The sequence below is a fragment of the Oryzias melastigma genome, linkage group LG20 (genome assembly GCF_002922805.2).
Source record: "Oryzias melastigma strain HK-1 linkage group LG20, ASM292280v2, whole genome shotgun sequence".
NCBI lineage: Eukaryota > Metazoa > Chordata > Actinopteri > Beloniformes > Adrianichthyidae > Oryzias > Oryzias melastigma.
In genome coordinates, this window is record NC_050531.1 from 16,971,693 (window position 1) to 16,984,658 (window position 12,966).

Consider the following 12,966-nt stretch of genomic DNA (forward strand, 5'->3'; position numbering starts at 1 on the left):
CAACTGTGGTCGAATGAGGTGAAGAAATGACGTACTTGTAGGAAATCTGGCCCAATCTGACCCCATGGTTGGAATGCATCAACGCCTACCGGTTACATCACAATACCACAGCTTGGTGTTCAGTTCCTGTTTTCTTGTGACTTTGCAGACTTTCTAAGTCTGTCCTACTTTGTTAGACATTCCTGGTGCTCTGTTTTTTTATTTTTTTAAATCTTGTTTTTCCTTTGTTATTTCCTTTTTTCCCTACCAGTCAACTCCTGATTGGAGTATTGTGGGTTCGATACCCACCCATGTGTCTCGCCCATCCTTGGGCAAGACACTGAACCTCAAATTACCTCTGATGGGAGGTTGGCAGCAGTATTTGGGAGTTGAGCCACCATCAGTGTGTGAATATATGAGTGAACGGGTCAGTGTCTGTAAAGGAAGGTAGAAAAGTGCTATATAAGTATACGCCATTTACCATCACCTATCCAGGTCAGCCTTGAAATAGAGATCCTGATCTCAGTGGGTTTTTATCATGTTCCTTCTCACCTTCCCCCTCTCATATTTGTGGGATAGTGCACCAGGTTTAATGGACTTACTGTCTTGTCTGTAAGAGAGGGTGAACCTAAACTTCACATACTGGGAAGTAGGTCTTTGGTGGTACAAATGTACTACAGATTTTTGTTGTCATTCCACACATCAAAAGCATCTTCAGTCCCTTCCAACCAATGATGCAGTGCCTAGAGAGAAATCTTACCACCCTGGTCTAAATCGTGATACTCCAGAGAAACCTTACTCACTGGTTGACAGGACACACTGCAGCAGCATTTGGGTGTGTGATTGTATAAGTTGACTTCCTCCAACCCCCTTTCAGCCGTGGTGCAGAGGTAGAGAGGAATAGGAAGTTCAAAAGATCTCTGTGCGCCCATTAGTCGAAGTGTCCTTCACCAAGACATTGAACCCCACATTGCTCCTGATGTACAATGTATGAATAAATGGGAATGTTACTGTAAAATCCTTGAGCCCTCTAAGAAAGTACTAAAGCACTTATTTAGTAAGCACCATTTAATAGTTCCAGCAAATAAAGGCATTACAGAGGTGGAAATAAATAGGTTTGCTTTCTCTCCTTTCCGAGCAATAAGTTAAACTGTTTTTGACAAACTTACATTTACTGAATTCATTCTGACATGTACTCTATGTATTAGTGCAAATATGTCTATAATTATGAGAAATTATGAGCATGAGCATATTGATTTATATGGATATGTATGTATTTTGCTTTTACTTTTTCTATTTAAATTGAAAAATGATCTCCCTGTGACCCAGTCCATATATGTTGAGTGATTACAAAGCCATTGATAGCCTATGATAACAGAAAGTCTTGTGGCTTAGACAACAGCATAAGAATACAGCAATTCTGTATGGTTCATAGATAGTTATTTCATCTGGTTCTCTCCTCGCGGAAACCTTATGAATGGTTGACTTATTAACAGCATTGATTTGCAGTACAGACCCAAGAGGCTCAACAAGTATACTAGGTTTGTTTATAACCTCCTAGGAAGTGAAATTATAAAGCCAGAAACAAATAGGGTCTCTAACTCACCCTTCGATCCCTTGTTTACCATAAGTCTGTTGCAGGAATGGGCATCTCGAGGACCACATCCCTGCATGTTTTCCAATATCTGCTCTAGCATGTTCTGATTTGCTGGACACACCTGAACCAGGTAATCAGAATATCATGAGTTGGGCTTTGATATCTGGAAATCATGCAGACAGCGGCCTTCGAGGCCTGGATTTGCTTATCCCTGATCTGGTGGAAGGCCAGGAGGCTGAAAGGAAGATGAATAAACTAATCAAAAGAGACCCTCTCACCAAGCATTGGACACTTTCTGTCATAGTGACCTGGCTTCCCACAATAGATGCACAGATCCTCTTCCATGCCTTTCACAATTACGTGGTGAATAGCCAACTTAAGCCAACCTTTGTTGATTTATAAGGAGGTGTAGAAGATAAAAGTCTGGTGCTCTAGAAGCAGGTGGCAGATAATATCTCTATTTTTGAATTCCAAATTCATAAATTGTGCATACTTGTGTAGTGCTTTACTGTCCCAGTCACCCATGCACACACAAACATTTACACACTGCCACTGCCTAACACTGGAAACCAACCTATAACCACCAGGAGCAATGTGGGGTTCAATGTCCTTCCCCAGAACACCTCAACACATGGACGGACAAGGTGGGAATAGCCCTTCCAACCAGAGGTCAACCACTCTATTTCTGCATCACGACCGTCCCATACAGCTGAGGTTACAGTGTTACCCAGTTGCAGAAAGGATCTGGCAAAGGTTCTAACAGGTATGTATCCTTTAATAAGAAAAAGCACAACTAGTATTGAGGAACCCCCCCCCCCCCAAAAAAAAAAAAAAAACTTGGAACAGGAACTTAAAACAAGCATTTATTCCCTAATTTATAGTAAAAGACAGCTTGACATTCATAGTGTAGATCAGAATGTACCAACACTGAAGCTAAAAGACTACAAAGTTCTAGGTGGATCGTCACTTTACGTTACAATGTGTTCTAGGGTTTTCTCATGACCACAGTACAACAGAGAATCTGTATTGTGTTGAAGGTCTGTGTTGTCCAGTAGCCCCAAAACTCTTAAAGGTACAGTCATGTGAAAAAATTAGGACACCCTTTGAAAGCATGTGGTTTTTTGCAACATTTTTAGTAAATGGTTATTTCATCTCAATTTCAACAATACACAGAGATTAAAGTAATCAAACTAAACAATGAAAACTGAAGAAAAGTCTTTTCAAGATCGTCTGTAAATGTCATTCTGCAAAAATGCCTATTCTAACTGAGGAAAAAGATAGGACACCCTCACATGTATTCCCTCTTAAAGTGGCTCAGATCTCACACAGGTATATCACACCAGGTGCACATAATTAGTAGATCGTTACTCTGCATGTTGAATGAGGCTTGCCTTATTTAAACCTCAGACATTTAGTTTGGTGTGCTCCTAACTGTTGAAGTGAGAGTGAGCACCATGGTGAGAGCAAAAGAGCTGTCAGAGGACTTCAGAAAAAAGATTGTAGCAGCCTATGAGTCTGGGAAGGGATTTAAAAAGATCTCAAAAGATTTTGAAATCAGCCATTCCACTGTCCGGAAGATAGTCTACAAGTGGAGGGCTTTCAAAACAACTGCCAACATGCCCAGGACTGGTCGCCCCAGCAAGTTCACCCCAAGAGCAGACCGCAAGATGCTAAAAGAGGTCTCCAAAAACCCTAAAGTGTCATCTCGAGAACTACAGCAGGCTCTGGCTACTGTTGATGTAGAAGTACATGCCTCTACAATCAGAAAGAGACTGTACAAGTTTAACTTGCATGGGAGGTGTGCAAGGAGGAAACCTTTGCTTTCCAAGAGAAACATCAAGGCCAGACTGACATTTGCCAGAGATAAAGTTGACAAAGACCAGGACTTCTGGAATAATGTTCTTTGGACAGATGAGTCCAAAATTGAATTATTTGGACACAAGAGCAGAGGACATGTTTGGCGTAAACCAAACACAGCATTCCAAGAAAAGAACCTCATACCAACTGTGAAGCATGGAGGTGGAAGTGTCATGGTTTGGGGCTGCTTTGCTGCAGGAGGACCTGGTCAGCTCACCATCATAGAATCCACCATGAATTCTACTGTGTATCAGAAGGTGCTTGAAGAACATGTGAGACCATCAGTTAGAAAATTAAAGCTGAAGCGGAACTGGACCATGCAACATGACAATGACCCAAAACATACTAGTAAATCAACCAAAGATTGGCTGAAAAAGAAGAAATGGAGAGTCCTGGAATGGCCAAGTCAAAGTCCAGATTTGAATCCCATTGAGATGCTGTGGGGTGACTTGAAAAGGGCTGTACATGCAAGAAACCCCTCAAACATCTCACAGCTGAAAACGTTCTGCATTGAGGAGTGGGGTAAAATTTCCTCAGACCGATGTCGGAGACTGGTAGATGGCTACAAGAACCGTCTCACTGCAGTTATTTCAGCCAAAGGAGGCAACACTCGCTATTAGGGGCAAGGGTGTCCTATCTTTTTCCTCAGTTAGAATAGGCATTTTTGTAAAATGACATTTACAGAAGATCTTGAAAAGACTTTTCTTCAGTTTTATTTGTTTAGTTGGATTATTTGAATCTCTCTGTGTTGTTGAAATGGAGATGAAATAACCATTTATTAAAAATGTTGCAAAAAACCACATGCTTTCAAAGGGTGTCCTAATTTTTTCACATGACTGTATGCATGGAAAAATAGGCCCTGAAATTAATCAAAACCAGTGTACGTTTTAGAAACAATGCAATAAAACCAAAACAGAAGCAAGTAGAATGTCAACATGTAGAATAAAACTTATTTTAACACAAAAAGTAATGACTTCACTTGAAAGGGTGTCAAATGTGACAAGAACAGCATTTTATGATCTTAAAAAAATAGAAAATGTTTTCTGCCAGTACCAATCAATTCAGTCTTTTGCTATTACTTGTGGATTAGATGATTGAAGTTTAATTAAACAAGACATGTTATTCATAATTAACTGCTTTTAACCATTTGTTTAACTGCTGTTGCCAATGATAGGAAATATCAGAACTATTTGATCGTTTATGTAAGGAACCTAATTCCGATGGATTCTGAAGCAGAGAAAAGCAGCTTTGCACAAAAATATATTGGTGCCACAATCAGCTGGTTTATGTTAATTGTGTAAAAACTCTCCTACAGCAACGTGTTTAGTAGCTCTGGAATCAAAGTGTTAACCCTGGAGTTTTTGCTGGCAACAAGAAATAAACTTTTTGAACTACCATCAGATTCTGAGGCAATGAATATAGAACTGGTATCAACTACCAAAAGGTGTTGCATATTTGTTCAAAGCTGCTTTTCTCTGCATCTTTTTGGTTAATTGCTTAAGCGCTTTGTTAGTGTAGTGCAGAATATCAAAGCAAAGCTACTTTTCTACGACTTCAGAAGTTGTTTGAGTTATGTTAGTTGCATAAACGATTGAAGAGTTACAGTAATCCATAGAACGTCAACACTGGAGATACGCCTATGGTCTTAAGAGGTTCACAAGCAAGAACCATAAATCTGTGAAAGAACCAAAGACAGCAAAAACACCTAAAACAAAACCCGATCTCATCATATCTCAACAGTTTGCAGAACAGGCAGGAGTACATTGTTGCAGTAATTGTTATCATTGCTGGTTTCTTGTCCGTCCTTCTCTTTTCCCTCTTCTTGACTTTCACTCTTAGGACTCGCACACTCCATGGTTTGTGGTGTAAATTCTTCAAAGGAATTCGTCTCATCAAATGGTGCATCTTCATAATCATTTCCTGGGTCTTGTTCTGTTTTATCTGTAAGTTTTGGTGGTGAGGGTTCTCCAGAAAGGTTTTCATATTCTGCCTCACAATTCCCACCATCCTCTCTGGCAGACCCTGAAATGTGATAAAGCACAGTTAACTGGCTCTTTAAAAATATACTTAACTCAAATATTTTGAAAACACACTTAGAGTCTGGAAAAGAACCGCTGGAAGTTTGGGTTTTCTTCCCCTCTGGAACAGACAGACCAGGAACAAGATGAACAGCAACAAAAGTAGGATTCCACCAAATATAGCAGAGATCAGCAGCAGCAAAGACTCTGGAGGAGACAATATGTGAGGAGAAATAAATGCTTTGTGGTTGGAAAATTATGAAAAATAATTTAACATTCTATGCTGCTTTCACATTGAGCACAACTCGTGTCAAATTTGGGTCGGATACCTCACTGTCGACGTGTCAAATTCACTGCTGGATGCCTGTCCTAAATGTGTTCATAAACTTGACTCTCCAGACACGCCAAATGTTTTTAGCAGATCACTACATGGAGCAGTGTCTGTGAATATCTTATTTACCATGCATGGAAGACACAGATGATGTTGAAAAATTAGTTTTATTTTTATTTTTTAAGAGCGCTACAAAAACATTGGTAAACACATTTACATGTCTGGGTTTATGAAATTATTCAGAAACTTCCTGAATCTCATCCACTTAAGTTCCTGAGTTTAGATGGTCAAACAATATTATTAATATTTTTAAAAGTCAAATTGGAAGTTGTGCCTAACACTGATCAATCCTCATTTGTGTCTGTTTTAGAAGATGATGAAACTATTATTTCAACTCACTGAATATAATATTCAGGCAATACCCAAACACTTGAAAATAAAAATAAAAAGTTTTTAAACAACTGCCCTTACAGGTAGACCCGGCTATCTGTGGGTGAAAATGGGTAAACCTGCAGGGGGCACATAGTTGGAATGGACAAATTTGCACGTTTGAAGACGATTCAGTGAACCCGAAGAGCTAAAATGTTTGTGCAATTTTTTCTATGGGCGTGCTGCGGCTGTTGCAATGTGATGAACACATAAGGTTCAAGGTGAAACACAGGAATTTCTATAGAACTGTGCATGAAAAGTGCTATAAATTAAGATTGTTAATAATTAGGAAGTAAAACCTCAGTGTAGTTAGTGTGGGCATTTTATGGGTTTCCTAAGGGCACTTACATAACGTACTTGCCCCATTTACTAGCGGTCAGTAACGGGCCAGCACTAGCACCTCACTAAGAACTACAGTTTGCATTAAGGAGACTGTATGACATCATCATTTATATGTCATAAGAGCATGCAAATTATATTTGCCATAGAATGGAATAGTGCTTTCTTTTTTACCACCAAACTGATTTATTACAGATACTTTATGATAAACTTGCTAAAACACACAACAATTGTACATTTACATCTTCATGACACTCCCTAAAGTGGTCATGCAAGCCTACATATATATATAATATGATAAGGTTAGTATCAGGTCTTATATGTAGATAAATGACAATATAGCAACCATGTATCATTGTTGAATTATGCAGATTGTAGAGGGTAAGGGATTCAATACATTTGCTTCTTTCCTTCCTGTTTTAAGTGTTTACTGTTTAGTTTATATAATGGAAAATAAGGATATCAAAGATGTATAAAGACGTATTCTCTCTGAATCTGATTGTGACTTATTTTTGGTTATTTATATACTATATGTGATGCTTCTATATTGATTGAATTATGTTATAATTGACCATGTTTGAAACAATGAATAACCTCAAACTCGAATTCTCACAGAACCTATATGGGTTTATTCCCCATATGGAAGAACGTGACTAAGGTTTGAAAATAAAACATTAGATTGATAAACTACAATTAGGTTCACTCAAACTGCAAACTGGCAGCTTGGATCGGATTGGAAGGGGGATAAAATTTTGGAAAAACTGATCATTTAATATTTAATTTTTGTTGTTGTAGCATCTTATGTAAATGTGCTTATGTGTGAGCAGATATAATAGGAAAATGTCCCTCTGTCTGACTCCTATTGTACAAATCATGCTTTATTTTTACATGTCTTGTATCAAGATCAAAATTAGCATAGACCTTCTGAAGCCTACTCCAAGTGGTCATTTGATGAACTGCAAATCAGACAGAGTGTGAGAATGTGGCTGTTTTAATTTACTTACGTTTCACAACGACAGTGATGGGTGCTGACTCAGCAGATGTGACCGTGCGTCCAGACTGGGTGACCTCGTACACACAGCTGTAGTTACCCTGGTGTTCAAACTCTGCCACAGGAAAGCTAAAGGAGGTGGAGTTGCTGACTGCTGGCCTGTTGGTCGTCATATTGTATCCAGAAAAGACGAGAAAGAAACGACCCTGTGGAAACTTCGAGTTTATGGAGCAGGTGATGGTAAATCTGTGACCTTTGGTGATCTCCACTTCTCCAGGACCCCAAATCAACACTCCACCAGATGAAAGTGAGATGTTTGGCACCTGTAGGCTCACTGTGAAAACACAAAACAATGAGGTACTGTAGGTGTTTCAGATCAGCTAATTGGAGATAAACCGATCAGGATTCTGGTGCTTTTTGGGGTGCAAGTATCTTTATATGGTTGTATTTTACAAATGACAAAATACAGAAGAGTTCAAAGTTTAGTTTGTACTCATAGGACACCATAATAAAAAAAGCACCTTACCAGAAATGACTGATTCACGAAAAGTTTGGAAGAATTTCACTTGACAATGAAATGAATTTCCTAATGTTTGAGTTTTGTTTCTAAATCTCCCTCCACCTGTCCTTGTTTCTGTATACAGACACTGCATTTCTACAGTGAGCCAATCACATGACAGACAGCGTGCATAATTTGGCTTGCGTTTCCATTGTTTATTTCAACTCAAAAGATAAAGTCTGACATAAGCAAAGCATCCAGGATATTATAGGATGTATGAATATTTTTACTTAACAAAGATAAACTTATACAGCCTTAAAACTAAAAAGATGGGTTAAGTTCTCTCTAATGTTTTGCCTGGACACTACAAAATCCATCACATCAAGATATTATTGTCATGAATCAGTCTGTTTTCCCCACAGACCACCAGAGGGAGCCATCGCCTGAGTTCTAATCTCTCCAGAGCCTCATCTTCACTCCATTTCCCATAAGCCTCTGCCTGCTGTTCCCAGACCTCACCTGTCCCTTATTTCAAGTAATCACTACAAATATTTATAAGGAGGCTTCAAGCTGTGCTCAGGTGCGAAGTCTCGTTCTGGTTTATTCATCCAATTCTGAGCGTTACATCCTTCAGCCCTGTTCCTATTTAAGCCTGCCTCGACCCCAGCTTGTCTTTGACCACTGATCTGCCTCTGCCTGTGACGAACTGCTCACCGTGCCTGACCCTCGCCGGTTCTTCACCTCTGCCCTGCCTCAGCCTCTGACAGACCCTTCGCCGTTCCTGACCTCTGCCAAGATCACCCCGTCTAACCCAAGCTCCTTAAATAAAGACTGCATATGGATCCATCTGACTCTGACTCATTGTTACAATTATTCATTGAAGTAATTTGACACGCACAGTATCAAAGAATTCCTGATTTTAATGTTGGTTCTTAAACATCCAACTACAACATAGATGTTTTTTTTATGGAAACTGACAACAGCATTTCAGTCAGTGTAATACACTTCTATAAGACTTTTTAAGATGGAATAAAATATAATAAGAAAACCTTTATTTTATGACTTGGCTAGATTAACAAAAATAAATAATAAAAAGTGGATTTGTGTTGATCACTTACCGTTTACAGAAAGTCTGACAGAGTTGCTAAATGGAGAAGTGAAATTCCGATGAGGTCCTTTCTTCTGAAACTGACACTGGTACGACCCGTCATGAGCAACGTCTGCTTTGGAGATGACGAAATTGGTAAAGTTTGTACTTGAAGTTTGAGTCTTCTTAAATGAACTCTCTGTCCTCTTCAGGATGAAGGTTCCACCAAAGACTTGAGAATGGATTGAACAGGTGAAGCAAACTTCCTGACCCCAGGAAACATCAGCAGAACTCACAGAGATTGTGGGCTTTGAGAAGTTCACTGAAAAATGCAGAAGATGAAAAAACACAACATGATTATGACTCCTTCATAAATTGCAATACTTTAATTTCTCCAAAAAAAATCAAATGATGTTTTTCTTACCTGCAACACTGATTGTAAGTGGGTCACTGGAAGGTGAAGTGAACGTTTGACCAGAACCTGTTTTCTCGTACTGACACCGGTACGATCCATCGTGATCAAAGTTGACTTTAGAGATAGTGAAAGTTGCTGTCCGGATGGGAGAAAGTTGAGTCTGTCTAAAAGAGTCTGAGATCTTCTGGAGAATAAATGTTTCTCCTAAAAGTTCAGCTGCAGTGGAACAGGTGATTCTGACTTCTTGACCCCAGAAGACCTCTCCAGCAGGATCCATGGAGATGCTGGGCTTCAGGAGACTTCCTGTGGAACGTTTGGTTACAGCTATTTTTAACACAGACCAATGTGGTTTCTAGTTTTGCTGACATTCAAATAAAAAATGGTTGAAGAAGTTTACAGAAGATGACTGCATCTTAAACTTTTGTGAAGCTCACAACAATATAAGGTCTACTTACCTGAACAGATGACACCAGCATCTTCACCGTGATTACAGTTATGGGTCCCGTAACCTCTGTGATCACACTCTGTTAATGAGCTTTCATTGCCTAAACATGCTACATCATCCAGCCAGATAGTGCCTGATCCTTTTCCAAAAAGAGCCGATTTTGCAGCATGAAGAGCTGTCCCACAGGACAACTGTCTGCAGACCACTTTGGCATCATTTAGATCCCAGTTGTCATGACAGACTGTTCCCCAGACTCCATTGTGTTGGATTTCAACTCTTCCAGAGCATTCAGTCGATCCATCCCCAACCACCCTGATCTGACCTGAAAACACATCAGACTATTTCTCTAACTAGTATTTGGTAACAAGCTGCAAAAAGTGTAAAAGGCAAATAGACTTACCTGTGGCATACGAGCTCAAAAGACATGAGACTAATTAAAACCAAACAGGTTTTTTTTTTGTTAGATCAAAAACACAATTCTAAATTTTCCAAAATGCCAGATTGAGTAAATTGAGTCTTACCTAACGTCAGAAAGTGACTCTGCCGACTGCTGAACATTGCTTAATAAATCCGACTGAGTGTCAATCTGGATACAAAATGACAAAGTTAGTCTGTTTCTCTTTGGGGGAAGAAACTATTTTCTACTAACTTTATGCAAAACTTCCTGTTTTTCTTTTTTTATCTATCATTATGAAGAAAACTGCTGATAGTATATTCTTGATTTAAAAAAAAAAAAAAAAAACATGAGCTGCTGTCATGGAAGTCCATGATTTGTAGTTTTTTCTTTTTGAGCAAAGAGACCTGCCTGAGAAACTTTACAAAAAAAGATGAATCATGCCATTCGAAAGAAAACAGCTCACACTTTTGACTTTTGCTCTAAAAAAAAACTCACCATTGACTTTCTAAAAATTCCTTAATGATCATGCTTTTTCTTGTTTCCGGAGTTTGCATGCCTCTTTCCTAGGTGATAAGGTTTCTTGTCTTCAACAAATCATAAACAGATTACTGGCTGGACTAAAACCCTCCATATTTTAAAGTTTGATTATTCATCTCTACCTGTGTAGATTCTCCTGTTGTAATTCTCTCGTCTGTCTTTTCTACTAAAGAGGGTTTACTGTTCTTTATTCCCAGTGTACCAGACACTCCCTGTTGAATTAAGGGCTCATCATGTCATTTCATGTTATTTCATGAATTCTTGTCTTGTCAGCTCAGGGCAATGTGCCTTCTGGGACCTGTTTCCCATAACCTGACAGTCCTTCCTATGTTCTGTCTTGAGAGTCATTCTATTACTGTCTTGCTCTGTTTATTTGCTTCTCTGTTTCCGTTTTTTCTTGTGTAACCCGTTCACCACTCTGTTTGTTGAAGTAAGAGAGTTGAGGACATCCCAGTTTAAAGAAACAGTCTAGGGTCAGATATGATCCCCCTTGCAAATTTTTTTTAAAAAACACTGGTTAACTCATTTCATTTTTTCCGATGGGTAAAAATAACTACAACACAGGGCTTTAAGAATGCTCCCTTTTATATTAATACATTTAGAACACAAGGAAACAGCAGAAGAAGAAACAAAAACCCAGACTTACAGATAAATACCAAATTTTGTTTGCTCCGTATCCAAAAAAAAACAAAGACAAAAGTTCAGTTCAGTTCTAGTGTGGTGGTGTCAATATGTGTACGAACAGGGTTTTAGCGGGAGGAGGTAACGGCCAACAATGCTAGCTTAGCAGCGTAGCTTTCCCAGCCTCAGTCCCAGTAACCTCAGGTCCCTGTACCGTGGAGCGAGACATCAATCTGTTCCTTTTTTTTTCATTAGCAAAGAACGAAGCAAACTACGAAGCTAGCCACACAGGATGTGTTGACGGTACCTTGGTCCTTTAGTGTGGTGTCGCGATGTGTCTTGCTCTCCTGTGGCTCTCTGTGTTTTTTTCTCCGATGCGGCTCCTTCCATTGGTTTGGGGAGTTTCATCAAGAGGAATAGTTGCTGTAAAATTAGCTTGCCCTATTCAAGTATGTCAGTTTGTGTTCTGCGTTTCGTGGTATTCCCACCGTAGGGGCTGCCACCTCTGGGACAATACATGGGCATGAAGGCTGCCACTCGAGGAGCCTCATCAGCCTCTCGATTAACTGGGTTGCTAGCTCAGCTGTATATATAATTTTGCATAAATCCAAATTATGATGTAATCCTCATGGCTCAAAAGTCCTTCCAGCTTTAACTTCTCTGGTCTCATATAGCTGATGGTGCTAAATTTCAATGCTAATACTAACAGCCCTATTTGTTTCTTTCAGATGCAGTAAACTAATAACTAGGTTCCAGCCTAACATCACTACGCTTAAGCTCAAGGCAGGTGCTTCAGCTGCAGTAACACTTCTACGTTAAGCCTGATCGCGGGTGCAGTCAGCAGCAAGCATCACATTGCAGCGCTAAGTCAGATTGTGGTTGCATTCAGCTGCAACCAAACTTCCTGTACTTGATCATTCCTCATAACGTGTCTTCTTTCTAATTTGTATCTCCTTCAGAAAGATCACCTGAGGCAAGTCTTTCCTTAAATTTTTTGGGGATCTCTTTTACTTGACCCAAAGCGTTCATCAGCAACAAGAGTTCTCCAGCCCAGAGCTCAACCGCCAAAAGTCTCTATCCATGCTGCACAAATACTTTCACAATATATCTTTCAGTTCCACTTCAAGTTATCTCCTTATTAAAATCCTTTTCCAGAGTCTTCCTCTGTCTTTTTCTCTTACTTGGTTCATAACAGACCACTCTGCAACCGCACCACTCAGCGCACCCTGCCCCTCTGCGCATCCGTGACGGGGTGAACATTCACGTGCATGTTGAAGAAAGTCATCTTGAAGAACGAAATTAGTCAGAGATTACGAAAGAGAGATAATAAAAGAGAGCACAACTTGCGGAAAAAGTCAGAAGACAAATGGTCACATCGTCATCCATGACTGTTGTCACTGTAGATTGGTCAAAGTTGCGGTGAA

General features: G+C 39.5%; 1 protein-coding gene and 1 long non-coding RNA gene across 2 annotated transcripts; both read right to left on the minus strand.

Moving 5' to 3' along the window:
• Nucleotides 1–4,245: 4,245 nt before the first annotated feature.
• Nucleotides 4,246–9,839, minus strand: LOC118600230 (leukocyte immunoglobulin-like receptor subfamily A member 3). Its single transcript, XM_036217360.1, has 5 exons — nucleotides 9,552–9,839; nucleotides 9,159–9,449; nucleotides 7,555–7,875; nucleotides 5,527–5,658; nucleotides 4,246–5,455 (listed from the first exon to the last, which is right to left on the minus strand). Exons 1-5 carry the CDS (start codon nucleotides 9,817–9,819, stop codon nucleotides 5,160–5,162), a joined length of 1,308 nt encoding a protein of 435 aa, XP_036073253.1. The 5' UTR covers nucleotides 9,820–9,839; the 3' UTR covers nucleotides 4,246–5,159.
• A 55-nt stretch (nucleotides 9,840–9,894) lies between these two features.
• Nucleotides 9,895–12,037, minus strand: LOC112151264. The gene is made up of 3 exons (XR_004949840.1): nucleotides 10,509–12,037; nucleotides 10,388–10,417; nucleotides 9,895–10,309 (listed from the first exon to the last, which is right to left on the minus strand). It is a non-coding gene; the product is annotated as an uncharacterized LOC112151264 (long non-coding RNA).
• Between the last annotated feature and the right edge of the window lie 929 nt (nucleotides 12,038–12,966).

Coding starts and splice junctions, on each gene's coding strand:
- LOC118600230 (XM_036217360.1), bottom strand. CDS start 9,819: ATGGATCCTGCTGGAGAGGTCTTCTGGGGTCAAGAAGTCAGAATCACC. Junction 5,659..7,554: donor CATCACTGTCGTTGTGAAAC/GTAAGTAAATTA, acceptor TGTCTCCTCCAG/AGTCTTTGCTGCTGCTGATC. Junction 5,456..5,526: donor GGTTCTTTTCCAGACTCTAA/GTGTGTTTTCAA, acceptor ATCACATTTCAG/GGTCTGCCAGAGAGGATGGT.